The sequence below is a fragment of the Necator americanus genome, chromosome III, assembly GCF_031761385.1.
Source record: "Necator americanus strain Aroian chromosome III, whole genome shotgun sequence".
In the NCBI taxonomy this organism is placed as follows: domain Eukaryota; kingdom Metazoa; phylum Nematoda; class Chromadorea; order Rhabditida; family Ancylostomatidae; genus Necator; species Necator americanus.
In genome coordinates, this window is record NC_087373.1 from 23,944,891 (window position 1) to 23,972,648 (window position 27,758).

At 44.0% G+C, this 27,758-nt stretch overlaps 2 protein-coding genes across 3 annotated transcripts; both read right to left on the minus strand.

The window, feature by feature from the left end:
* Window positions 1–164: 164 nt before the first annotated feature.
* Window positions 165–18,869, minus strand: RB195_010704 (uncharacterized protein; the record flags this gene model as incomplete). Of its 2 annotated transcripts, XM_064191833.1 has the most annotated exons (22): window positions 165–279; window positions 334–433; window positions 508–581; window positions 4,781–4,874; window positions 4,945–5,122; window positions 5,205–5,314; window positions 5,858–6,048; window positions 6,110–6,254; window positions 8,984–9,133; window positions 9,197–9,338; window positions 9,974–10,179; window positions 10,238–10,466; window positions 10,748–10,894; window positions 11,501–11,620; window positions 12,184–12,360; window positions 12,413–12,551; window positions 12,606–12,740; window positions 12,798–12,973; window positions 13,699–13,802; window positions 13,857–14,319; window positions 17,669–17,848; window positions 18,648–18,869. In XM_064191833.1, 22 exons carry the CDS (start codon window positions 18,867–18,869, stop codon window positions 165–167), a joined length of 3,597 nt encoding a protein of 1,198 aa, XP_064049415.1. The 2 variants fall into 2 exon arrangements, with proteins under 2 accessions (XP_064049415.1, XP_064049416.1); XM_064191832.1 differs by lacking the exon at window positions 9,197–9,338 and having other exon boundaries at window positions 8,984–9,149; window positions 18,648–18,827.
* A 3,372-nt stretch (window positions 18,870–22,241) lies between these two features.
* Window positions 22,242–27,250, minus strand: RB195_010705 (uncharacterized protein; the record flags this gene model as incomplete). The annotated part of the gene is made up of 5 exons (XM_013441166.2): window positions 22,242–22,351; window positions 22,404–22,565; window positions 26,678–26,782; window positions 26,834–26,975; window positions 27,032–27,250. The coding sequence occupies 5 exons, from the start codon at window positions 27,248–27,250 to the stop codon at window positions 22,242–22,244; spliced, it is 738 nt and encodes a 245-aa protein (XP_013296620.2).
* Window positions 27,251–27,758: the final 508 nt, after the last annotated feature.

Consider the following 27,758-nt stretch of genomic DNA (forward strand, 5'->3'; position numbering starts at 1 on the left):
CGGGTTGTGTTTCAACCACCCACACCTTTTTTCACGGGTTCATACACTCGGTGAATTTTAATTGTCCTTTGTCTTCGGAAAACAAAGAAATTTGTAGTTATGTTTCCATTTATACGACATAAAGGTAGTTGCATTTCACCAATAAATCTTCGTTGTCATGAGATCTAGTCACCACTGTAACAGGTCACAGATGAAATGGGCCGGGGAGGGAGATCACCGAATGCTCGTGGTTGCATGAATTTGTGTTCGCCTGTCTCGCCACTGTCGGATAGGTAGTCTCTGAAGGCGGAGATAGTTGCAAGTTCATTCCAGAATCAAGTGGAACGTACTCACCGCATTACTGTGCCTCTTGCTTTTTTCCGCCTTTTCTTCTTGCTGGTCTCATGTTTGTCTCGACGACTATTCAACCTTTGTTTCATCGAGAATGTGCTGTCTGTAATGTAACAATTGCAGTAATAATTTTTATCATTTCTCTATTTTATGAATTGACTGCAAAAGGTGGGTAACCTTTGCAGAGCATCCTCTGGAGTAGCTCATTGGTCTCGGAAAGAACAGCATCATTTCTCGAGAGTTCGACTTTTCTAAATCTTGAAATTTTAATATACATTGGATGCTGAATCAGTAGATATGTTTCATTTTTGAGGAAGTTGTACAGTCCTTTCAAAAATCTGCGATCACTATGATGCATTCTTTTGTAATCCCGTACGACCTACAGCGGAGGTCTGAAGGTTGAAGCTTCGCCTAACTCCGTAACTGGACTAGCGAGCTATTGATGTCATTTCGCAGAACGGTATGCTAGCAGTCACCTGCCGACGACTGAGAACCGGATTAATAACAGCTAATGAATAATTGATAACAGTGTTAATAACAGCTTACGCGATGTTACATCATAAGCTAAAACATTTTGGGCGACATGAGTTACAAATTGGGTGTAACGTCAAGTCGACAACCCAGCAAAGCTAACTTATTACAGCGTTTTTATGGTTGCTGAGAAGCGTATAGATTCGAATCGAATTTGATTAATGACTATTTGAGACACATATCCAGTGTATATGCAGCCGAAAACGGAAAAGAAGGTGCAGATACGGTCAAGCGTGTAGTTGAGATACGATCCCCCCAAATACAAATGGACAGTGAGTGAAATGATTACAGTTGAATGAAAATGAATTTACGGCATTTGGGATCGTTTTGGAGGTGATTTTAGAGAAGACTAATCCATATTGTAGGGAAAGGCTTGAGTGGTTAAATAGCTAAAATAGCGTTATTGGAGACCCTCTGGTTTCCTTTTTTAAAGTTAGTTGTGAAAAGTTGGTAATTCTTGCAAATTTCTCCGCATTTTCCCAGCTAACTCTTAAGAACGATAAAAATGTGAAAAAAGTAAAACAAGATTTTAGTAGGAAAAATCCCTCTCTACAACAAGTCTCAAAATGAGTAGGCTTCTATAAGGTGGGCGCCGAATTATTGGGCTCTGCTTGAGTCGCACACATTTTGACACGCAGCCAAAAAATCGAAATTCTCGCGCTTTCCTCAATCCGCGACCACGGTACTGCGACTGAGAGATCTGCTGCCACCTTTTGACCGAGCACCAGGAAAAATCCTTAGGTAAAAGCTTTTTCTCTATAGGCACCCTGGTGGTTAAGTTTAGCTAGTTAAGATAAATACAGAACTGGGAGGGGAAATTTTCCATTTTTTCATCCACTAATTTACAAAAAAAGGAAAAATAGAAGCATTTAGTCTTGCACAAGTATAGATGGAATTTGCCTCTGCAATCCCGCCATACTGTACTGCAAGAAACTTCCTATTAACGTCGTCAGTCAGCAGCTCGTGGAACTCGAGTTTACCCTTATGTCCACTTTTGGATGGGTTTTTTGCGTTTTAATGAAATTCCTTTTTTGAGTGCCATAAGGGTAAAGGATTAAGTTTCTGGAGATCAATCTGTTCGGGATTCGCCAACGCATTCAGTTGAATTCAGAAACGTTTAAAGGCATCACTTCATGAATCTGGGGTGGTGCGGGTTTCAGGTGGATTATACCTATATAGGGTCGCAGATTATGGGGAGGAGGGTGATTCCGTCCATTTCTTCCTAATTGCCGTAAAAACGAGCCGGAAGATGTGGCACGTGCACAATTCTGGCGCGCTCCAATAGAACTCGCTGTAGGGAATAGCGAACCGGAACGCTCGAAACCGCATTTACATTTCCGGGTCGTTTTTTACGGCAATTAGGAAGAAATGGACGGAATCACCCTCCCCCCGACAATCTACAACCCGGTGTAAGCATAACCTACCTGAAACCCGTACCACCCCAGATTCGTGGAGTGATGCCGTTAAGGTTTACGAACGCGTATCTCACCTGTACAATGACTTGCCGGGGCTAACCAATGTATCAAATCAGTGTTTTATCCTCTGGGACAAATCTGGTGCCAGCTTATTCACCTCGGAGGGATGATAGACTTAGTTTGCACTGGAGAGATTTCGCTCCATCAATCGATCGTGCAGTGACAGCGGAACCTCTTACCGACTGCTCTACACCTGTCCTTTTTTCAAAGCAATATTATGAAAACTCATCATTGTTGGATGAGAAATACACCCATTCAACTCTTTTTCACTGAACACAGAAGTCTCACTTCTGTCACGGATTGATCTCTGGCCGTTTTTGCAAAAGCAATAGTACATCCCGCCGCGCAATGCAATGGCCTTGATCACATTTCAGCTTTCACCAAGTGCGCATCAGCTATCCTAATAAACATGCGGATTTTTAGTATTCTGAATTGACCGTAACGGAGGAGTGCGCAGGCTATGAAGGAATTGAAGTTTGCCTCTTACGGTTACTTGGTAGCCAGTACGAAGCCACATCCAGTTGATTCCAACCCTGTTATATAACCCCAGTTTCCAGCTAAGGCCGGACTTCAGAATTCTTTGATGCTCTCTTCGCTTACCTTCAATTATTAACGCTAATTTAAAGCAGCAGCACTCCCCGTAAGTTTCTGTCACAGAATTAAAATAGCTTCTTCTAAACGATGCTTATTTCGCTCGTTTTTTTTTAAAGAGAAAAATACGGGCTCATGGAAGACTTCATCCATGTTTTATTCTAGTCGTTTTGCAGCAGATTTCTGAGTATTCTACATTTAAAGGGTATTTAGACCTGGATTTACATCTACCTTTCTCTTCCTTCGATACTGCATCAATTTTAAAACATATTTCGAAGCCAAGAGACAAGGTTTTCGTCTTTCCACACAGCAATTGACTTAGGGTGCATTAACATGGAAATGACAGGAACGCCACTGTCTCTTCTATAAAGATAAGATTCTTGCGTCACGTAAGCCATCGGGATGAATACATCCAGTCTTTGAAGAAAGAATCCGCCGAACATGGCGAGGGTAGCCAGAGGCGAGTAGCCGTACGGAGGCATACATTGGGGTGGATGCAGCTATTACTGTCGTAGAACGGTTCACAATGTCTCACTTACTTTACAACAAAACTCCTTGAAATTATTGCGCGTTGCTGGTGCACAATAATCCCACCGATTCCAATTTCTTCGCAGCAGTTTCTTCAATTTCTTCTCCTGTCGTGGAATTCCTCAGAGCTTTTGGTGCCGAACAAAGATTTGTGGTAATAAGTTAGTCTAGGAATTTCCAGGTAGTCCTCATCTACGACCTTGCTGCTGGAAAAATCCCAACGTTGCCCTGAGTGCAGCTACACAGAAATCCTACCCCCATATCCTCCTGCTATATCCTACTGTTGATGTACCTTCACCAGTTTTAGAGATGTTTAAGCGTATTCACTACGTGTATCCGTGCGGAAGTTAGCCAAAGGGCGTAAGTGAGCAACGGAGCGCAAATATCGTGCCTGCGCACTCCCATATCTATCGCTTATCAAATGCATGGGAAATCGAGAGAGAGGGAGAGGGAGAGAGAGAGAGAGAGAGAGAGAGAGAGAGAGAGAGAGAGAGAGAGAGAGAGAGAGAGAGAGAGAGAGAGAGAGAGATCAGCCCTATTGTAGCAGCATGTGGTAAAGAGTGGCTAAAGTGAGAAACAGCTTGTAGTTCTTCTGCAGCTAAGGGTTTTGGACCACAGCTAGGCACCGTACATTAAGATCCTTATGCTCTCTGGTCACCGTATGTCCATTCGTTGGGTGCGTGACTCTTGGACAGGCATCCCCTACTTTTCTCATTATATAGAGCAATTCTTGGTCACTGCCCTGCTTACTCGCTCTTTGTCCAACCTTTTCCTTCTTATTGCACCAAGACAGCGAAGAGGTCAAGTGGCCAATGAAAGTCACGCCCGTTTACAATAATAACCTCATCCAACTACTCCAGGGAAAGTCTGCCACCTTAGCAATGGTAACCTGTTCCAGTCCACTGAGCCCGCTCCACCTACTCCACTCGGCTGTCGTCTCATTGAAATCACTTTCCATTGTTTTTTACGTTGATAAAGGACTGAATATAGTGTTCTGTTGGTAAATACAGTGCCATATTCCTGCAGCTATAGGAACTAAAGGAGTAACTTGACCGAAACGCTATCGTTCGATTAGAAACGACTGGAACAGGTTTTCATTGCTAAGGTGGCAGACTTTCCCTAGAGAGTTGACCTTTTGGATGCTTTGGCGAGTTAAGGAGTCAGCAGCAAAACGTAGGACACGGTGCAAAAAAACAGGGCAGTTGTCCTAAAGTTCAGAAAAAGTAGGCCATGTCTGTTCAAGATGCCCCCTCCCAACCGCCTCCCTCCCCGCCTCGCAAATGCATGCAGAAACTTGTGATTTTTCTTCGCACAAACGAAGTAACCTTAGCCGAGCAGCATTCAACCATAGGTTGTCGATATGTTGTGTTTCTCGTACGAAACCAGGTACATCCTTGCATTCCTCCCGTCTCGACTTACCTAAAACACTTCTTATTGCTAAGAGCGGTGGAACTGAAACAGAAACTGATACTTTCCAGTAGACGCTTACTGAAATGATTCACTTTGTTCGTAGCATCAGACCGATCATTTCTCCAATGAAGGCTGAATGAGTCCAAACCAGACGAGATGGCGGTTGAAGCTTCGAACACATCACGGAGGCAATCTGCGGATCTCATGAAGGAACTATAGGAGGAAAGAACCTTTGCAATGTCATCCGCTTCGCAGATCTGAGCAAAAATGATGGAGCAACTTATTTTTTATTCAATAGACATGTCCGAATCATACAGCAGCATAAATGACCAAACCTACCTCTGCAATGAGGTGCTCAATTTCCTCGTACTGAGCACTGTCAATAAGTTCAACCACAACAGACGTACCACAGACAAAAAGGGAACGGATCACTTCATGGGGAAGCGTTCCTGAACAGAAGATGGACGATTCTATGTCGCACCCAAAATGTACGAAAAATATTAACTACTACTCTGCACTTCCACCTATAATAAGTACAGATGGGTGGAATGTACCTCATAGTCTTGATCTCGTAGGGAAGTTTCGAACGAAAATTTGGATGCCGCCTTAGGCTTTTTAAAGAGTCAGGAATGATTAGATAAAAATGCGCAAGGGCAGGTCTAAGAATGTAACTGAAATAAAAAAATAGCGTTTTCAAATTTGTGAGAAGAGGTAAAAAAATTACTTCTTTACTTTATTTTTACTGTGTGCAACTTCATTTATTTCTATTGTACAACTGGGTCAAAAGGACTCAAACTGTTATGCAGCTGCGTACACGGCTGCGATCGAAGTGGAGCGTTGGGAGCTTTGCTCTTCTCCGCAACCCCGCTGGAGCTGGCGAGGGTCCCACCGGCAAACCCAAGCAACCTCTTGAGCAATTCCACCCCAAGCGAGGTCGTTTTGATCCGGCTGTATGCACAACAACGTCCTCTTTCTCAGCTGCCTGTTCTCACCTCTAGTTATCATAACTGAAGGAGTTTTTCCAATAGAAAAACAAATATCTTGATGGAGCAGGTTGTCGCTGACGTCCACAACAGCGACGGAAGAGCTGCGCAACCTTGTCAGGTGATCGCACAACGAGAAAGTGTCTCGATCTGAGTTCTTTGACTTATTGCTGAGCATCATTAGCCCGGTCCTTTGGTGCCTGAAAACGATCAGTTTATAGGAGATTCATTCCAAGTGAGCAAAATCAGTGCGATAGAGACCTTTCGATTAATGGTGCAACATCGCGTAAACAACAAGAAAAGGTGGTCTTAAAGGTAACATAGCACGAAATTGACGATGTTGAGATCTCTCCAGGAAGAGACAGAGCTAGGAATATTTGAGACTGTTTAATTCCCTCTGGTCGTCCTAAAATTGGCCAGTGGCTACGGTCTTCATACCAGCCTATGACGCATCACTTTCGCGGGCGAAACGCGCCGCGTCTGCGAGCGAATTGAGGAAAATCAATGGGGTTTCCTCAACAGTCTATTCGGGTGGGACAAAAGAGTGCTGAGGGGATTGATGTGCGAGGGCGACGCGTCGTAAACTGTCTCGTGGGAAGAATCGCAACCAGAGGCTTCTTCCACGCCTTTTTTAGGACGTGTCGGGAGGGTCGAACGTAGTGATGGGACATGACCCTCTCAAATACAACGCCCCCCTCCCTTTTTTTCTATTCCTCCTACTCCAACGTTCTTGGGACAATTTGCTGTGTCGCTGCCATTTCAGTACATCGGAAATTTCGAAAAAAAAATCGATAATTAGCCGAGGAAAAATGACAATTGTGAAATTCGATAGCTGACAAAGCAAAGAAACAACAAGTAGCAGAAGAAGTAGATTAACTGAGATGTTGTTTAAATATTGGCATTGAAGAATTTTTGCGTTTCTATTCTATTCTATTTTTATTCTAATATCGATCGGAGGTTCGAGTCCGCCCTAGTGCTCACCAGGCCTTTCATCCCTCCGGGGTCGATAAATTGGTACCAGACTTGTCTGGGAGGATAAAAGCAGTGACTTGACACATCGGCTAGCCACCGCAAGCCATTGCTTAGGCCAGTTACACGTTCGGAAACCTCAAAACGATTCTGAATTGAAGTGAACGTGGGGGCGCATCCCAAGCGGATTGATTAACGCCAGAAACTTTATCCTTTAACTTTTATCTATGAAATATCTTCAAATTAATTAAAGCGTATAACACGACATAGAAAAGAGAGTAGTCAAGTGCATAGATTGAATTACAGAAGAACGTCGAAAAAGAAACAACGAAAAATCAACATTTTGTTCCTATAATGTGACCATGGGGCGACCCAGGTTTGACACCCCGTTGAGTCAAATTTTTGCAAAAGAGTTAGAAACTTTAAACTACTTTTAAAAGATGAAGAATTTAATTATACGAAATGTTCAGCAGTTTAAAAGTTTATTTTAGAGAATTTAATTTCCAAAAAGCTAAAATTTTGTGCACATTGTTAAATCTGGAAGGTCGCAAACAACTTCGTGATAAGAACACCAAAAAGAAAAGCTCAGGTGGTTTTTCAGAGAAGATAGTTTGCCCTAAAAACAAACATATCGCTGTTTTCCCACCCTCTAGTCTCTTTGAATTTTGATGGAACTAAATTTAAAAATTCCACATTTTTTTGGGTTTGTCCATCTAAATTCTGAGAGGACCAAATGGTCCGGAAAAGAGAAATTTTGCACATATGAGTTTCCTTACTCCTTCTATCCGCATATTTTTTTAAATGCCGTCCAGTTTTCTGGGATGGAAAAACTTCCCAAAATCGCCGAAAAGTGTGTGATCTTGAATAAAATTCAATAACCCAGAGTAACTGAGAGCAAATCATGTCATCTTCCTTTGTGTTCTATTCGAGGATTTTCTCCATCAGATGCTGCGTCCCTCGATTTTCAGCGCCTCGATTTTTTTTTTCAAATTTTTGATTTGACAAAGATGGGAAAAAATGTCGTTTTTCCCATCTAGATTCCAAGAAGACCAAGACGTATGAAAAAAATGGCGCTATGACTGCGTTGTAGGGCAAACCATCTTCTCTGAAAAACAACCCGAAACTATTTCTTTTGTTCCTCTTATCTCTCAAAGTTATTCATCTTTCGGGACCTAACAATGTGCACAGATACAGAGCTTTTTTGATAATTAAATTACGATGGATCATTTTTTAGCTCATAAAAACCACTTATAATTAAATTCCACATCTTTTAGAAGTGGTTTCAAATTTCTAACTATTTTGCAAAAATACTAATAATATCAAAACAAAATCTTGGTGCTTCCATGCTGTCTTACGCCTAGAACTAAATGCAATATTCTGTAACTTATGTAATAATGTGATATTATTTATTGTGATCTCTCCTTTACCCCTCCGACCCCCTTCCCTTACAGCCCCCTCCCTTTACGACTCCCCGATGGGAAAATCCCATCACACGGTTGACCTGTGTAGGTGGAATTGATCCAGTGAGACTCATATTCGCAATCTACTCAAAAACGCTTCTACGAAAAATCGGCAGGAAAACTACAGTCCTGTAGTTCTGAGACGGCACCAACCTGGTTCCAGCATCGACCATCAGCAGTTAATGAGTTCTTAAACAATTATTGAAATGCTTAACTTTGTTCGGAGCAAACTGGTACTTCGGAAAGTGAGTAAATCTTCGATTTAATGGAATTGAAGGTGTGTCCATTTGCAATGAGAAGCTCGTCCTTTTCATTGGAAGTAGGTGTCCCGGGTATTTCTCGTTGCTTTACGTAGCGAACCAAACAGTCTTCGAAGAACGAAAGGTTTTCACTGTGGAGTTCCATGGCGGGCACCCAATTGCTCTCTAAAACAGGAACGAAATGATTACGTCAGCGATACCTGAAGTAATAGACGGTCCCTAATTCTGACATCATTTACGGAGCAAAATGGCGCAGTTGGCTGCACTCGAAGCAGCACAATGGGTCCCCCTTTCAAGTTGTGAACTAGCGATCAAGTGCGCTGCAGTGGTAGCGGCTTCCCTCGCAGTCAGATGCGAGCGGTGAAGAACCGCACCGCTTCGAGCACAACACTTTACGCCATACGCACAATAAATGAAACCGCTTTTACCTACTACCAGATACATACCTGAGTCGGCCGGCCAGCTCCAGGTCAGCTCCACTCTACCCACCGTGAAGTCGTACTTGAATGGGGTCGATGGGAACTGTAAATGAAACGGATGCATTGAACCACCGTGTCTTTCTGTGAGTCGTTTGTCCAGCAACCATTTAGATGTTTCTAAATGGCGATGTTTCTGAATAGGAACAATTTCATGGATTTTTGTTCTAAACAAGCGTCAACCCATGAGGAGTAGCTGTTCTTCGAATTTTTCGTGCTGTAGGGCCATGAAAATAGTGGCGACCTTCAACTGGAACTCCAGCGATGAGAAAGGAAATAGGTCTATTTCGGCAGGATTGTCGCTTAGATAATCTTGGATCAATTCCTAAAATTTTAGTCTACCTATGTTACGTGCAACAGCTTATACGTGTAGCAGCCGATATTTATGTTGACGCGAGAATTCGCAACGAGCATCGGAGAGAACGCCCAACCGAATGGAGATGGTTAAAGACAGCAAGGGAATCTATGTTGGGTTCTCTTTGGTAGCACAAGCGTTAGTTTGCGAGCATCACAGCGAAAGCGTGGAACTTTCCCTTCAGGCCCAGATAGTAGAGATATCAGACGCATTGGTGATCTCGGTTCTGTTTGTTGATCCTTACAGTCATGGGATTAGCGAGATGAACCTGGGCAGAGTATATTTCATTTTTCGAGCAAACGTTAGGAACTGCACTGTAATTTTGTCAGAAGCTCACAAAGTTATCCTTCGTTAATCCTACGAGTGAAGAGGCGCTTCGTTGGGCAACTGAGATTTCTGGTTCCCGATTTTGTAGGGAGTGTTTCACGTCACGGTAGTTGGAAACCACGCCGTAATAGGAAGAAGAGAAAAAAAAACAGAAAAAAACGAAACCGCCCCAAACGCTGCTTTTAATGTGGTATCTTCAATAGACAAGAGTGTGACTAGTTATTTGCGTTGCGGTTGCTCGTAACAACATAAGCCCGGCGCTTTTAAATTGAACTCACATCATACCACATCTCTATCATTTCAGTTTCACCTGTGTTGGCAGCGCAAATGATTTTCTCCACTGGATGCGCTGACTGATGCATGACGTCGTAATGCCCAAGGGACATAAGGGCGTGAAGATGAGCACGAGATCGCGGCACCAACGTGACGCGATCCCGCAGCAGCTCGGCGAAGTTGAGATCGAAGAAAGAGCAGAATGCCGCCTCTGCAGGACATAAGTGCTGTGGCATTGACCGTGAAGGGAGAAGAATCTGACAGCTCACCATCCAACTGCGACAGAGTGTTCCAGTCAATCGCGCCATCCACGTACCACCTCGAAACCAAAAGCACCTGCTGAATTGTTTCTTCTGTGGACAGTTGAGCGAATATCTCGTCGAAATATCGCTTCGACGTCCTGGCGGTAAAATCGTCCCTCATTGCAATCGTTGCGCATTCCAGAGAGTTTTTCCAATCCTCCATTTTCACGTAACATACTAGTCGAGGAAGTAGCTCCTGAGAACAGAGAAGATCAAAAACACGTATTGTCGGCGGCGGACGTTTTCATCCGCCTTCGACTGGAGCAAGTTTGAAGGGAGGAAGCGCGTGTTTGGCAGAGAAAGAGCGAGGGCTTCGGAAGACGCGTCGCGTCAAGCTGACTGAACACGTTCGGCGACTGCACATAAGTTTTTATATGTATACTATATTTATAACATATTTACTATATGTTTGAATAATTTTTTTTAAAACCTTGTTGTGAGTAAATGTGAGTAAAATTGTGTGAGTAACATTTTAACCTTGTCGGGAAGTCTAGCCAAAACGAAGGTAGGCGTGAAAGCAGCCAACTGGGCAAGAAATCGTGGATCAGAAAATCCCTGTTCAACCAATCGAAGCAGTGGTAGCACTCTTCTATGCAACGGAAAGCATGTTAACCTCTCTGCCACCTAAATAGAAATTCTCAAGAAAGGTTTTTTTTTTCAAATAAAGAAACTTCGACTTCGACTTCGAGGAGTACGTACTACTCTGAGAAGAGATAAAAAGAGATTCTGCAAGTCAAAGGATGAAAACTGGCATCGTTATCGGAGTAGCTGCACCTTCATTCGGAGTCGTGCGCCGTAAAAATGAATAGTCGGATCAAAAAGACCTGAAGCGTGGTGCAGTTGCGTAAGCAGCTGCGCTCGAAGCAGCGCGGTGGAGTCATAGCTTGCAACGGAGGGACCATGGCTAGCTCTACTCACGTCTACTAACGTCATGTTCACAGTAACCTTGTTTTTCAAAGAGATTTTCAGAGAATACAAACTTCAATCCCACACTGTACATGTGGCACACGCAAACAGTCGAAAAGCAATGTGTTGCTGTTTGAGTTTGCCTACCGTTGGGATGCTTTCTGTAGGGTGATGAGGCGCTTGAGAGAACAAATCACTAATGGCTTTGATTTTTTTTTCAGGCTCTGACGAAGGCGATAACGCCGAAACATTAGCTGTTGTTTAATAAAGACGATCAATACCAGTCTTAGCTACAGCTCAAGAAAATCAATTAGAAAAATACACCTCTTGGAGTTGTACTTCGGAAAGAGAGCAGCCTTTCATGAAATCTTCCAGCAATCGCCATGCTTCGTCGCGCATACCAAGAGTTTGGCAAGCATCGACGCATTCTATCAGTATAGTTGCCTGAAAATACTTGAATTTCTGGGAACTGAATGCAAACTGGCGTGGAAGACGCCGTTTTTCACGACGGTTTCAGTGGCAACGCGCCACTCTTGCGCACGCGCCGCATCGAGATGCGAGCGGTCGAAGATCAATGATGTCTCCTCACTGGCCTATTCATGTGGAACAAATGAATACGCTGCTGAGGGCCGCGAACGTGCAAATAGAGGCCGGTTGTGCATCCTCTTTAAGAACTTCTATTTCATTTCCGAACAGAACATTTGATCTACAGTGGCCGAAAAGTATTTGTGCACACAGTTGTATGAAAGCAGGGTCTTTTTTCGAAGAGGTAACAGTATGTTCTGACACTTTGGGCCTGAGAGTTGAAGGTAAGGCAGATAATGCGTTTTATTTCCTGACTAGCGAAATCCGTAGGTATACACGTGCATAAATCACCAGCTACTAGTCACGTTGTGATGACGCAGTGGAGCAGCCATGTATACAAACTGCTGCGCTTACGCGATGTTGCGCCATAAATCAAAACGTTCTGATCGGACAGTAGCTGAAGCTTCGAAGACAAAACAGACCTTATCGTTCCCTGCAAGCCCAGAGGCGCCTTCTCTGGCAGCATTGACGGCACTCAAAGCGGTCAGGTGATCCAGGTCTTGATCGAATCTTACCAGACGTATAAGGGAACGGAGCTTCTCTTTTTGGTCGACTTCGTATTCGAAGAATGATACGTGCCGATGGATATGCTCTAGCACCTGAACGTAGTGTTTCTGTCTTCTGAAGCACACCTTATAGTAGTAATGGAACCTGATAATCAGCCAATCCACTTTTGATGGCTGCATCGACTGCGAACCGCGACGCAAGCACCATCGTCGCGTGGAGCTCATGCTGCTCGCATACGCTTATTGCTTTGACGAAAATGTTCAGAGCGACACTGCTGTTCCCTCTAGATAACGTAGTAAGCAGACAAGCATTCCAGAATGACCCTAGAACGACCAACCGGGACATTTCTGCTCTTCCGGAAAGCAGCAACATATAGGCTTTGGACGCATAGTCATGACACAACCGGGACAGTGTTAACGCATTCCTGGTCAATTCTGAACACCACGTCCATTGTGACGACTCGCTGGCCAAACTGAACGATACATACGGTGTTAGAAGAAGCAAGTTTTTCTAGTTCAGAAGTGCTTACATCGCCAGTTTCATGTAGCCCCGTTTGATTTGAGCTACGGCTCGAAGTTGTCGTGCTAGTGCGAGCAGCTGTTGGTAGAATCCTTCTGCCTCAACCAGTCTCCCTGATAGCATTAAACTGTCGCCGAGTTTCTCAATCAACATCAGCTCACGGAGGATATGGTTGCCTTCTTGAGCCTGTAAATTTCATAAAGTAGTGCTGTGTATTCCTACTCAGCATTGTCGGCATCGAATGTGTTCGGCCGGACGATGGTGGCGTTCAGTTATGAGGTTTCCTTTAGCTACGACAGTTCGAAGGAAGCATCGTAACAGTAACAGTTTCAACACGCACCAGTGTGTTGTAACTACAGAAACCCCTGCATTGCGGGTCGCGCTCACCCGGTCGAACACATTTGTTGGCGACTAACTATGTACATAGAGCTCATAGATTGAAATACGAGCGTTTTTCAAGGATAGAAATAAAGAAGAACAACTGCCTACAACACACTCTCCTGAAATCGCTCTTGGAAGGCTAATGGTCGCTCGGTGCAACGCAGAATGAACTTGTCGGTTTTCTTTACCTAGTGCTGGAAGAGCAGTTAGAAAGCCGCTCTTAACATTATGGCTATCTGGCTTTTTGTTTTCCAATACTATTCGCGAATGCAGTCAATAATTCAATCCAAAAAACTGAAACGTTTCGGAAAAGTTTGTCGAAAGAGCTGGTACAAAGCAATCCTATCCTTTAATCCCCTCTCTCTGCGCGGAAAGGTATAGTAATTCGAAGCAGCACTGCTCTGCAAACTACAATCTTTATTCAACATTTTCGTGTCGCACTGTTTTTCTGAGGAAGCAAATCTAAATGTTACGAAATTGAACAAACTGAAACTGTGCGAATTCGCAGCATGTTCCATTGTAACCAATACCTCAGTGAGACTCTCCTCGAGCGCACTCAACTCACGGGATCCGCTGCTTTCTCCTTTTTCGCACGTCGCCAGATCTTCGAATATTATTGATCTGGATGCTGCGCCTAAAGATGGGACTTTAGAAAATAGAGGATTGGAGTGGAAGCGTAACTACATACCGATCTCAGCCTTAAGTAACTCCTTCTGCGACGATAACAACTGCGAGAATTGGAAGTCGTCACTTTCGACGGAGTTGATGACATGCCGTAACATCGCCGACTGAGCCAGAACAATCGTGTCCAGATTGCAAGAAGTCCTTGCGAGTTCCAAAGCGTCTCCGAGGTACGCCACGGGATCTTCGCCTGTTTTCGGCGCAAGTGCGGCCAACTGAAGGAGTGCGTTCACGGATTCATGGACACTCGCTCCGGGAACTTCGAGGTATTTTCGGAGTAAGACACTGGCTGACCGAGCGTCTTGTTCCTCCTCGTAAATCGCGGCGAGCAGCTGCAGACCAGCTCTCTCCAACCCTCCGTCTGAAGTGGTTTTAGCCAGACGCAGTATCCGCTTCGCTAGACGAACTGCACTGGCACAACGACCGTTTCGTATTTGCTCCCTAGCGAGGAGGAAGCAGGTATGCCCGAACTAGAAGCGGTTAATTATTGTTCAAACATCAACATATTTAGGAACGTTCGGTTTATTAGAAGGAGGAGAAAATGATCTTTAGCAAATAAAGTTTCTTTTTTCTTTTTTTTTGTTTCTTTTTCACCTCTACACTTTTCGCTCTAAAATACACATTTCCCGCAGCTACTAAGGACTAAAGACACTCCTGCTATCTACGTGTTGTTGAGGCGACTCTGTGGACGTCGAACTGCGGTGCAGGGGCTTGTGGATGCACATGCACTGGCTGAGACTACCAGTTTGAGAAGTTCGACTTTTTCAAGCTTATTGGAAATCGGAAGTTCGGCTGAAAGGAAACTACGTTGTGCATACATTCCACACCTTTTGGTAAAGCAAGTAGCAAAGTGGTTCGCTGATCCATGTAGGCTGCCGACTTGCGGCGAGAACGAAACTCGCCACACCACGGTAGCTTAGGCTGCCCGCAGTGTCTAACCCCGGCGGAACATATGCATGCGTGTACAATGGTGATGAATACTGACTGGTACGCATGCACATACACAACATGCACATACGCAGGAGCATGAGCTTGCGGTTGTTCCGTGACCATAGATACCGTGACCGCGGATGATGGAACAGGAAATTACGAATACAGCGATATTCCTACGCAACGCAATGTGGCTGTCGATGCTATTGAATGCTGCATTACTAAGCGATTTCCGTCTGGGCTGCAAAACGTATGAGTGTTTCTCCGGTGCTGGTGACTGTGCGGGCACTCTCGGTATTGAAAAGATCTACTTGTCCCTCCAGATTTCTGACGGTATGATGGCTCATGATAAGAAATTTAATCACGGGTGGCGCAGGGCGTCCTTGGTTATGGACCAAAGCAACAGGAGCATCAGGCTGCATTTTTATTAAAAAACAACAGCGAACAATATAACTAAACTTCGATGCAAAACATATTCTCAATGTTATCGATGACTTCTCTCCAACGTCCACGCACAGCATTAGTGCCCTCTTCGAAGAACTCCGTGCTTGGAAAGCTTGGACTTGAAGAGTTGGCTAACCAGATTTTGACATCCTTGCGGCTGGCAATTTTTTTCTTACACAAGGAGTTCTTCGTCGAGCGAAACTGGAGGCAGTCTGAAGGAGCAGAGGCGGGGCTAAATAGCGGGTGTGGAAAAACTTTCCAACTCAGCTGCTCGAGCTTCTTTTGCGTCACCTTTGCAACATGGGGTCTGGCGTTATCCGTCCGGCACCCATTTACCGCAACGATTAACCTTACCGATGCTGTGAAGATGATTTTCAATAGTCGTTTGACCACAACCGAGCATCTCAGCAAGTTCTCGCGTATTTTGACTATGGTTCGACTCAACAGCGGTTTTCAATGCATCGTTGTTGATGATTTAAGACCGATGTCCACGATTTTCGTCTTGCAAACTTTCGTCACCACCTTTAAAGCGCTGGAACCACTTGCAGTATCGTCATTCGCTTATAACATCGTAGCCTAACGCTTTGGACATGTCACGGTGGGATTCGGCAGCAGTCTTACCCACTTTAAAGGGATCACCCCACGAATCTGGGGTGGTGCGGGATTCAGGTGCCTATACGGAGCCGTAGATTACGGAGAGGAGGGTGATTCCGTCCATTTCTTCCTAATTGTCGTAAAAAACGGCCAGGAAGATACGGCCTCTAGCGTTCCGGCGCGCCACTTCCTACAACGAGTTCGATTGGAGCGCGCCAGCCTTGAGCATGCGTCGCATCTTCCGGGCCGTTTTTTACGGCAATTAGGAAGAAATGGACGGAATCATCCTTCTCTCCATAGTCTAGGACCCCGTATAGGAACTCTCCACCTGAAATCCTCACCACCCCAGATTCGTGGGGTGATACCTTTAAAGTCAGAGAGCAAGCACGCTCGCATGCGCATTTTTTCATCACTCGTTGTCTGAGAACGTTTTCTTGGTAAAAGCACAACAGAAAACTCTTATATATAAAAACAATACTCTTTCGGAACAATATAAACGTCAAGTTAAAATTATCTTATACTCCGAGAAATAAACAGAAAAAGCAAACAGAAGTTTCAGTCGACTCTATGTCGTCAAAGCACATCCCCTTTTTAAGGCTGCACACTTCATCCAGTCGCAGTGGTTTGTTCTCCAGGAGAAGAAGATCAAAGGCGGTGACGTACAACAATTGGATGGGGTTGCAGTTGTTTTAGAGAGAAGGTTGTGCCACGAAACATCAGAAACGTTGGCTTCGTTGCTCGTTCATCTGTCGTCTACCTCAGCTGTTGTCAAAAAATCCTGTCAGCTCGTCTAGCATACTTCGTCTTCGGCTTTTTTATCGTGAGAAGTCTATAAAAGTCATCAAGTGTCGCTCATCTACTTCTGCGGGTGACGGAATTGCGTTCTAAGTAGAGTTGAGGAAAATTATCTGCAAAGAGAAGATTTTCTACGAATTCGTTGCCGGAAATTTCATCGCCAACTCAGGAATGCTCATAGAGAAGTAACATCTAATCGAATATTTCGGATTGAGCAGCTAGAACGAAAACAGCAATCGCCTTGCCCGTATGGTCTGTCAAGGGAATTGTTCAACGGCACAGGTCGTGAGGACTAGATGCTCATGAAGCTAAGGAGGTGTCTACTAGAGATGTCACTAGTACCATCCTTCTGCAGTGACTCCGATCACCGTCTCCTTCGGATGTAAACATATCAAGAGGATTGCAAAAAACACAAGTTGTTTCAATTGAAGGAGGAAGAATATCGTGTATGACGGTCCCATCCTCGAGGCCATCCTTTCCATTGTGACTTATATTGCAGTGTGACTGTCACGGAAAGAACTCAAGCATAGACCACCTGTTTGCGAAAGAACCTTGGGCGCATGGTGAACGTGTTTGCGATAAATTTGTATCGAATTCCAAAAACCACGAAGGAATTGCTCAAAGAAAGGCCTGATTCGAATACGTCAGGCACTAGACGTTTGTGTGCTACCAGAATACCCTTTAGGAGCATCTTTGGAAGTCCAGGTGGAGAAAACCTGTGCAAGCAGCGCACAGAATAACAAATTCAAAGAGCTGTTGCAGAGACCTTCGTAAATGTAAATTCAAATCATGCTCGAATGTTTTTTTGCGTAGCATTCTCAGATCATTTAGAATTTTTCTCCGTTTTTAAAATGGGATGATTGTTTTGCACGAACATCCTTCACGTTTTCCTGTGAGTGAGATATTCTCTGTCACAACACACAATTCTTCTGCAGGTGTTGTGATTTCTGCGCGAGTTCAACCTTCATGACTATCCTTACCGATCATCCAGAATGGCACTGGTTGGCACTGGTTATTCTACTTGGACCCAACAAACTGAATGCTTAAGCAACTAACCAATTTCTGTTGTTTTCCATCTGACGATGATTTTAGAAGAGCATTCAGATATTCAATTGCGTTCTGTATGTTTCCTTCCTTTACGTGGCAAGCAGCAATCGCGTTGGCGATCGCTATGGCGTCGTCCTCATTCGTTGTGTTCAAATCCGACAATTCTTCCAAGCACTTCTCCGTTTCACCCTGCGTATAAACAAAAATTTGGAAAGGGTGACTGGGGCAAGGTTGGCAGTAGGGGGTAATTAATTAATTTGTGAAGACAGTTATTTTGAATGTACGTAGGTACCATAGGTGTAAAACGTTTCGTAACATAAAGACGCAACGCGACCTCGATGATGGCTTGGACTGGGTGCTCTACCGGCTATGAGGAACGCGTCGGAGTTTTTCTTTTTCTTGCTTTTTTGTGGTTTCTCATTGTTTTTCGTGTAATAGTGCTTAAATAGAATTTCATGTTCGCAGTGAAGTCTATTCCATTAGTCTTATTGCTTGTTTTACTCCTGGGATGCCTGCAAGATCGTAGCTTGCAGGGACGTAGTTACTGTTCCAATTTTTGCGCACATTTCTTGAGACTTCTCAAGAGTTCAATTTGAAGGAACCGCGTACCTTCCGAGAGAGTTGCTGTACCGCGCGCTGGGATCCTCACTCTAATGCGTTTGGAGGGGAAGTAGTACAACACTTCCCTTTGAATTGAAAAACTCGCAGTCACCAGAAGGTTTTGGTAAAATGCACCTTTTGGATGTATTATTTCATATTGCTATACAAGCCAAAACGATTTGGATGGGCAAATGTACCGGAAAAAAAAGAAGAAAAAATTCACTGCTACTGGGAGTCTCACGATTAGAATTTCACAGCTCTCAAAACTTGCTATTCCACAACCGTTCTAGCCAATATTTGGGACACAGTTGGGAATTTAATTTTTAAGATAACTAAGTAACGTAACGAGTACGGGATTTTAGCAGAATGGTTGTCAAGTGAAACTTACCATTAAACCGTATACAATGCCTCTTCCAATTCGAATTTGAGTCGCAAATCGTTTTTGTGTGACGTCATCCGTGAGAGCCACAAATCCTTCCACAACGTCGTATTGTTCCAAAGCTTCTTCTGTTTGGTTCAGTATGCCGAGCAGTCTGGCGATTTTCAGGCTCTCCTCAGCTAAGGACATCCCTTTTAGAAACTGGAACACTCCTGATTTGGTAGTACCCATGTTCAAGTGTTTTTGAATTTTGGATATTATTTATTATTATTTATTTATTATTTTGATATTATTATTTTGATATATTTTGATATTATTATTAAGGTTTTTTGAGGCAATTTCTCCTAACCTTGCAAAAAGGTGCTGTCGTACGGCAGACTGCAAGAGCTCATACTCCCATGGGCTAAATGTTTAGAGAGAACATAGAATATTCGGCTACACACATCCGTGCCGAAACGCTGAACTGATGATCGCTGTCGAGTGAACTACAACAGGCAGTCAGCATGCACCTTTTGGTGCATTGCAGAAAAGACGATTCAGAGGACATCTCGTAATGAACATTGAAAATTATACCGTATACTGCAGGGTGCTGATGAGAGTAAAGTAGGATGTTGCGCCATAGCTGTGAGGAACGACTACAATAATCTGGTGGAGAAGTTTAGCTCAAAATTGGTAAAAAAAACGTCTTTGTGCGGTTGCAAGATTGCAGAGGACACAAACTCTGCATTTTAAGTGCCTACACATCTTCGGAGCCGGCTAAAGACTATTACACAGACGAGTGACTTTTTGATGAACTCAACATGTTGGTGCCATCCCCAACCAGCAGGCGATTATTGTCGGAATTGATACGAACGCAAAGATGGGTTTCGAACAACAGTCCTATGTGTGAAAATGAAATGAATGAAATTCTTCGAAGCAAACGTCGGACAAGGGTAATCGGCTGGTAGAACAACTGGCTTTGTGAACAGACGGATTTCATTGCATTCATGGTTGAGAGGAATCATCGATACCATCAGCTTACGTGGCAAGACAGATCGACATTAGAGGTCTGAAAGACGAGGAATTCATAAAGAAATTCCGCCGACAAGTGTCGATAAATATTGGAGTATCGACCAAGAACAACCCCAACTCTCTCACCAGTTGTATTCAGGATGCAAAGAAAACGCTCCCGGTTTTGACATCGAGTAAGAAATTCGCCTTTGCATCTGGAGAGAGAAGATCCATAAACGATTTTGTGTTTCGCTCGCACTACTAGCGATCTGAGCCAGAAGACGCGTCTGATGGGAAAGCTGCGTAATCAGCTGAAACGTGATTTCAAGAACGAATAGACGTCAAGCGCGAAGGAGTTTGAATGGGTGTGGGAGGGCAAAAACTACGACGATGCTGACGAAGTTGCTGTCGGAGAGGTAACTCTGCCTATCTGGAGGGATTATTTCAACACCTTGTTGAACTGACAAGCGCTATCAGTCCCTGAACATGAGCACGTCCGACAAAGAACGTACACCGCGGTCAGCGAGGAACCACCGATCGAAGATTCTAATTTGTATCCAAAAAAAGAACGGAAAATCTGGAGAAAGGAATAGGCGCGGAAATGCTAAAAACTCTTCCTTATTCTGGAATTTGCGAGATGAGGAGGATGAACATAGATTGAAGGAAGGGTAACTGATTCGTTGAGGCACGCCGCCGAAATTCGTCTCCACAAGAAATTATCCATCGCGGAATCCAACAAATACCAAGGGATATACTTGCTTCGCGCATTGTACAAAGTCTTTGGGCAGATAATCCTGAATCGGCTCACTAAACATCGTGAAGAAACCACGGCTTTCGTTACAGTCGATCTGCGATTGACCAGGTGTTTACTGTCAGGGAAGTGATCGAAGTGTGGCAGCGGCACGGAAACCACTTTCGACTCTCCTCACCGAGGTTTTAACGTGTACAACCAGTCGCATTCCAAGAAAGGTCGTATATCGTAATCGAGGACATGAACAAAAGAACAACTGCTGCGGTTCGTATACCAGCGAGATTTCCTTCACCGGACTAAGACAAGATGCTATCACGGGAATTCTCTTGTTCAACTTTGCCATCTATGATATCCTGAAAAAACAGCTGAACAATGTCCTATTGATCTGGTTTTTGAACCATTTGGATACCAATTGGTCAACCTCGAGCGTGCCGATGAGTAATAAGTAGTAATATTTGCTTCAAGCAGCGCGAAGTTGTATGATGTCCTCGATCTTTTGTCGAAAGTAGCTGCAACCTACAGTTCGCAACTCCACCCTGATAAATGAATAAATGTAAGTGGATTTGAGTCTCAGCGAGGCCGTCAATGGCTAACCAGTTGGACCTGTGGACGAGTTCTGTTATTTGGGTTGCATGCTCAAAAACGACACTGCCATGAGAGAGATATCCAGCAAAAATGCACTAAAGTCAGTTCTGCATTCAGCTACTTAACGAAAGGTCTGTGGTCGACCGCCAACGAGGTGAAGCTGCGAGTCTACCGATCCGCGATTCGCCCTATCACCAGACAAGACCTGGACAGCGTCGTCAGCGGTGATGGAGAAGTTCGACTCCATGGAAAGGAAGGTGTTTAAGACGATTCTTGGCTAGTTTCGGTCATTTGTGTGCAATAACGAGGAATATTACTCAGAAGTGGGTAGGGTGTGCCGGCGAATGACATGAGGAAAACATCAACATTTTGCTCCACCCTCCAAAGTAGTTACAGAAAACCGTCTTTGCATTCTTGGCCACATCATAAGGAGACTATCAGATCGCCTTGTACAGGTTGCTTCGAGGATGTTACCACACCTAAACCGGAGAAGCCCATATGGGCGTTAGAAAAGTGCCGGATGGAAGTGGTGAAGACGTGAAGAAACTAGGTATCAACAGGCTGTTCAGACGAGACGTAAAGTCCTAAAGGTTTTGTAAAAGCGACGGATGAATGGATTGTATGCGAGTTCTAACGGAAGACCGAATAGGATTGGCTCAAATATATTCGGGATGACTCTTCTCGGCAATGATCCGGATAAGCTGCGTTAAATCATAATATCCGCGTCGCCAAGTCGAGTAAGTCAAGTCATATTGAGGTTGAGGTTACAGTCTTTTCACTCGAGCCCGAGATGATAGCACGAAGAAAACCGAAGGCTTTTCGGGTAAGTGTCCCATTCCAAGAATGGACAAGAGGGATGAGTGGATTGCGATTACAAACGAGCTAGCGCCCCATTCAAATCTCAACGGATTTTGTTCTGTGAAGAGAACACCCCGGATCCCTCATAAAAATCGTTGTGGTTCATAGCATGAGACGAAGTGATCTGCTACATTGCCACTTCATCATATAAAGTAAGCTCAGGCTGCCCGCAGAGTTCACAGCCGCGCGGGCGCACTGCTGTGAACGCTCAATAACCATCAAGCGCCGAGCCGTGCCGGCGGCGCCGTCCGCGCGGCTATGAACTCTGCTTTCTGTAACAACGCCGAAACGTTAGCTGTTAATAAACATCAGTGACAATCTTGGCTGCAGCTCAAACGAATCGGTAAAAACTCCTAATTTGATTCCGCCTTTTTAAGATCTTATGTTATTATATTTCTTAGGTGTTCTTCCTCTCTGTCCTACAGCACCACCTTTATTCTCTCCTTCCTGTGTGACAGAGCTAATGCATGATTTCCTGCAGCTTCCGCACTCATCGCCAGGCAGTCGTGCACTTCAGCAGGTGGTCCTTCTGAATTAAATTTCATGTCAGCAACGCAAACAATTGAGGCTTCCTTTATTACCTAGCCGTAGACGTATTTCCAGCTGTTCTTCATAACATAGTGTTGCTTGTGCGAACTCTCCAAGCGCAAAATGAACGGACGCTAGTGAGGAAAGCGCCGATTCTCGGAGGCGCAGTGACGGAGTTTGCAGCGAAAGCGCACGTCTGAGCACTGTTGAAGCTTCTAAAAGTCCAAAATTACAAAGCATCTGAACATTCGCCGATTATGTTCAAATCTAGCGAAACCGTCGCATTTTATTAGACCGTGGCTTTCAAAGGGCTATTTTATGCAACTTTTCTCAAATGTACTTCGAAAGGGCGAATTCGGGGTATAAAACATTGTATTAGTATTTTCTTCTCAGAACCACTACATAGTTCAAAAAGACCATTAGAATGTCGCACTTTGTCATAGTTGGAAAGTTACACTGATGGAGTTAATGGGTCATTACACATCGTAGAGACAAGTTGGTGATGTCTAATGTTACTTGATGCGTAAATTGATCCTATTAGTCTATTAGCTGCATGCAGAAATCAACTGTACATTTGTGCGACCTAGCCAAATTCATCAACGAAACATTTTCTACCGAACTTTCCCTTTCTAAATTGAATTTTCTACAAATTTCAAAGCAATGCCAATACCTCTATGACGCTTTCCCCATTGATATCGGTAAGTTTGTATCGTCGGCATCGCTAAGTGTCTCGACCACATCAACCTTTATGCCACCCATTATGAACAAGACTGCTTTCGTCCCGGTTGATGTGCGATTGACCAGGAGTTTGTTGTTAGAACAGTGATTGAACTATGGCTACGGGGCACTCGAAGCCTTCTGGAACTTCAGGGCAGCTTTCAACCCTCCTTATTGAGACCTTCTCTGCGCCGATGGTGTTCAGGAGCATCCGTGCACTCTACAGGGAAAATGAATGAAAGAACAACTGCTCTTGTTTGAACACAAGCCGGATGTACTTCAGTGCTCGAAGTGGGAACTGGAAGTGATACCTTAAGACCACAGCAGGACGAAAGGGAAAAGTGTGGGGTGTAGCTGGCGTGAGGGTGTCAAGTCTGCCAGAGTACAGTCGTGGTGGTTGGAGTGTTCTCAAATTCCTGCTCGGAGTTTGTTCACAACCCGCATATACTTCGGAAAGCAGACTTGCTGCATACGTGAGTTACTGCTCTAAGTTTAACTCATACAGGTACTCCTTTTTTCGAACATAGGCTTCATTATGAGTAATTTTGAGGAATTTGTCTATTAGTGACTAGATCCTGAGGAGAGATTTCGCCAAACCTTCGCCAACTTCAGGGATGCTATTCTCGACCTTTGTTGAATTAAGGTCCAGTCTTCGCGTAAAAGAGAAGTCCTGGGTGCGCGAACAACCTATGACACTTAACAAGACACGAGAAACCCTGCCGTTCGCTTGTCCGATTTTGCAGCTAAGGATGTAAGGAGAAAGCACTAGCGTCCAACTAGTAAATCCTTAATGAGAAAACCTCAAACACTCGATTCATTTTAGTTACCCTAGTTTTATTTCATCTTGCTATCCCTTCCCGAGAGACAAATTGACGATATTAAGGCTGGAGTCCTCCAATAATTACCTCTCTGGGTGTACGTAGAACATTTGAGAACATTTGTGTTTTTAGGTGGCTTTAGCCCAGTCGGTAAGAGGTTCCGCAGTGACTGAACGACCGATCGATATTTCTAAACCGCTCTAGAGGCAACCAGGTTTATCATGTCGATAAATGGGTAACAGACCTGTCTTAGAGTATAAAGACACCGAATTGACTCATCGGCTGAAAGTATTTGCAAGCTTGGAAGCGCGTCCACAAACCTCAAGAGAATCCATCAAGCGAGCGAAGCAAATCAGGATTGTGGTGCCAGACTTGTCTGGGAGGACGAAATCACTGACTTGGCGCATCAACTAAACCCCGTAAGACATTGTGTAGGCCAGTTACACGCGCTTGTTAACCTCAAACGATTCTGGATCGAAGTGAACGCTTTGGCGCAGCCCAAGCGCATTGATCATCGCTTCACTCTTTATATGTTTTTATTTTATGTGCTTCATACATGCAATTTATGGACTCCGTTAACGAAAGAGCAGAAATGAATTCACACAGTGTGTCATCCTACATAGTTCATTAAAGCTTCCTACTCATTTGCACCCGGATCGAGGGCTGGGAACATTCACACTATACGTTTTAAATGCGGATTTTACAGCAAAAAAGAGTAGTCCGGCAGATAATGTCACGATTAGCACCATGTCAGGAGATCGACGATCTGAGGATTCCTCAACGAGAAGATGGAGTGATGGCTGTAACTCACGAATATGAGCGCGATCACGCTGAATTCTCAGTAACTGCACTCTGTTCTCGTCGATTGAATTCTCCTACGAGGCACCTAGGGCCAAATTCTCCCAAATTACACTGTTTGATCCCTGCCGTCCCCAGAGTCTGGCACTTTACAACTCTTTCTGTTACGTGCTCATGGGAACCATTTCCAAATTTCCAAGGTTTAATGCGCCTAAATTTATGGCATGCAGTTTCCTGCGACAAATTAAAGAAGATGTATAGCTGAGATGACGCAAGAGATAAGGCAGGCAAATTAATGGGCTTACAACAAGATCATCTCCTGAAGCAGCTCCACCTCGGAAGGAAGCAAATCACAGTTTTGCTTCACGTCTTCCCCGAAGACAACAGATGTCAATTGATGATAAAGGGACGACCTCCTTGGCGTAGCAATCCGCTTGGGATGCGCCAATGCGTTCGCCTCAAGTCAACGTTTCGTAGTGCTAGAAAATGCTACCTTGTTTAAATTTGAAACATGATTCATTTTGTTCTCGACGTTTAGAATATATATTTGAAGTGTTTTTAGCTCCCTTCTGTACTCTTCTAGTGAGGAGAAATTATTAACATGCAAACGCTCGCAAAGTAATAAAAAATTCGCAATAGTTGACTTAATAGCATAAAATACGAAGAGGAACACGGAGAGGGGGGATCCGCCATTCAATCCAAACGGCCAAGCGCCGCAGGGCGCGCCCAAACCAAAACCAAAAAACTATTTTTACGGCAATCAAAATGGCGGATCACCCCCGCCCACCGAACAATACACCATGCACCACCGTGGGTCTTAATACTGCCCGTATTCGACTGTCGTTGAATCTTGGCATGTTGAATTCGTAGTTTTTTTTTATAGATTTGCTTGAGCTGTGGCCAAGATACGTATTGATATTTATTAACAGCTAACGCTTCGGCATTTTCACCTTCTTCCGAGCCCGAAGAAATCAAATGCGGGTGCGCAGCTCAAGCAAATCAATAAAAAACTGAGCGACTTAAATAAATTCGGCCTTCGCAGTTAAGTAAATAAATAGTCAAGAAAGTGACAAATATGCCAAAATTTCATGTAACACATTTTAATATTCAGTAGCGTGTTGAATAATTTGTAAGTGGAATAACAAATATTTATCTCATCATTCAAAGCAGGAACTACTTTGCAGGCCCAAAAATAGAGAGACTTTATGACTTTAGAGAAGTTGTGAAAACAGAATTGTTTTTGTATTTTCGAAATCGAATGTCTTTGAAACAATCCAAGCTTCAGAGTCGTTTTCAAAAGAATAAACTTCTTGTTCACCATTTTCAGGTACAGCGCTCTTTTCCTAAAACTCTACTCGTTGACGTCCTCGACGCTCGCTCAGATCGCAGTGACTTCTGCGAAGAAGTGATAGAGTGAAAACTCTACCACATTTTTTCGTTGATATTTTTTTTCTGATATTTTGGCGCGGGTCTGGGAAAAAGATTTGGGGAAAATAAATAGATAAAGAACTGGAACGCTTTTGTTCCAATATGGTATTTTAATTCGTTAACGGAAGGTTCTGGAGTACAGGTAAGGAATGTATAGTTGTCAATAATTCAAAAGACAAATGCTACGCGTTGTTTGGTAATTATCAACTATCGAATAAATACCCTTAAGGGAATTCTCCGGACAGCGCAAATGAAAGGGAGACTGTGGTGCAAAGGAGAAAAGACCCTGCGCTGCGTCACACGCGTCGCGCTTACCCGGTTGAAGCATCCATGATCGACCAGATACGAGAGGATTCTGGTCTGTCGGAAGTTTATGCATGGAGTCCAAGATTTTGTCGATTTTCATCTTGCAAAATACGAATCTTAAAGGCATTTTTTTGCCTATTTTATGGAACAGAGCTTAAGTTACATTACGAACAAATTTGTATAGGTGTTACATTGTTACAGACCCCTGATCCTTATAAGAGGAGGAGATTCTAAAAAGGATCGCCATATTTCTCACATACCCTGATTATATCCAGCTGTCGCAAGCTCTTGTCCCACCATAGTGAGTAAAGTGAATCGATTACGGTCCAGTCCAACGTTTTCTAATCGTTCCAGAGGAAATTTCTCTGCAAAAGACGAAGTTTACTTTCGACGAGTAGTCGCTGTCAGTGACTGACCAAAAAACTCCTGAGAGACGTCAATGAGCGCGTCTACTATGATCTTGTTCGTCGGGTCGACAGCAACCCCTTCGCTCAAACTCACGACAGCTGGCAACAAATCGTTTAGACGTCGCAGCGCTTCACCTCGTCGGTAGTATCCCTGAAAAGACAGATTCGTCATCGAGAATTCTCTTCTAAGGCTGGTGGTTTAAGCACCTTGGCCCACTTTGGATCGAGGGTGATCGCATGGTTGGCATTTTTCAGCGCCTCTTCCACTCGATCGAGTCGAAGCAGAATAGCAGCGTAGTTTGCGAATAGAATTGCATTGTCAGGCTTAGTGACGACAGCCTGCTCGTAGCACTCGAGCGCTTCCGCGTAGCGACCTTCAGAATAAGCGGCTCCTGCGTCGAGAATCAGCTGCTCGAGATTTTCCATGGTTGTCCATGAACTAAACTCACAAGAAATCACTGCACAAAATGATCACGTGAGATCCACGCAAAGTTGGAAAGAAGGAAACGACGTGAACGGGAAATTTGGGCCGAGAAGCAACTCTACAAACGATTCGTAAGGAAAAGAGTGCCGACCGCATTGTTTGGATGGTGCGAAGAGGGTGTGGAATAGCGAAGCGAGGATGGAACCAGATTCAGCAATTGAAAACGCCGTGTTTGACGAGTTTCAAAGCATTTATTCGAACCGAGCTTAAGTCATTGAATCTTGCGGATAGGATTCTGGGATATTTACCAGTCGTCACATCGTTAAAGGAGTTAAAAAGTCACTCATAATATATCCGTGAGAAGTGAGTTCATTGCAGCAGCGTTGAAGCAATCCTTTAAATCCCTATGCTTGACCTTCCTTATAATGAAACCTGAATCTTGAGTGTTCTCATGTGGATGGCGCATAGCCGAAGATTCATCCACGTGCGGTTTTTAGAAATTTGATCATG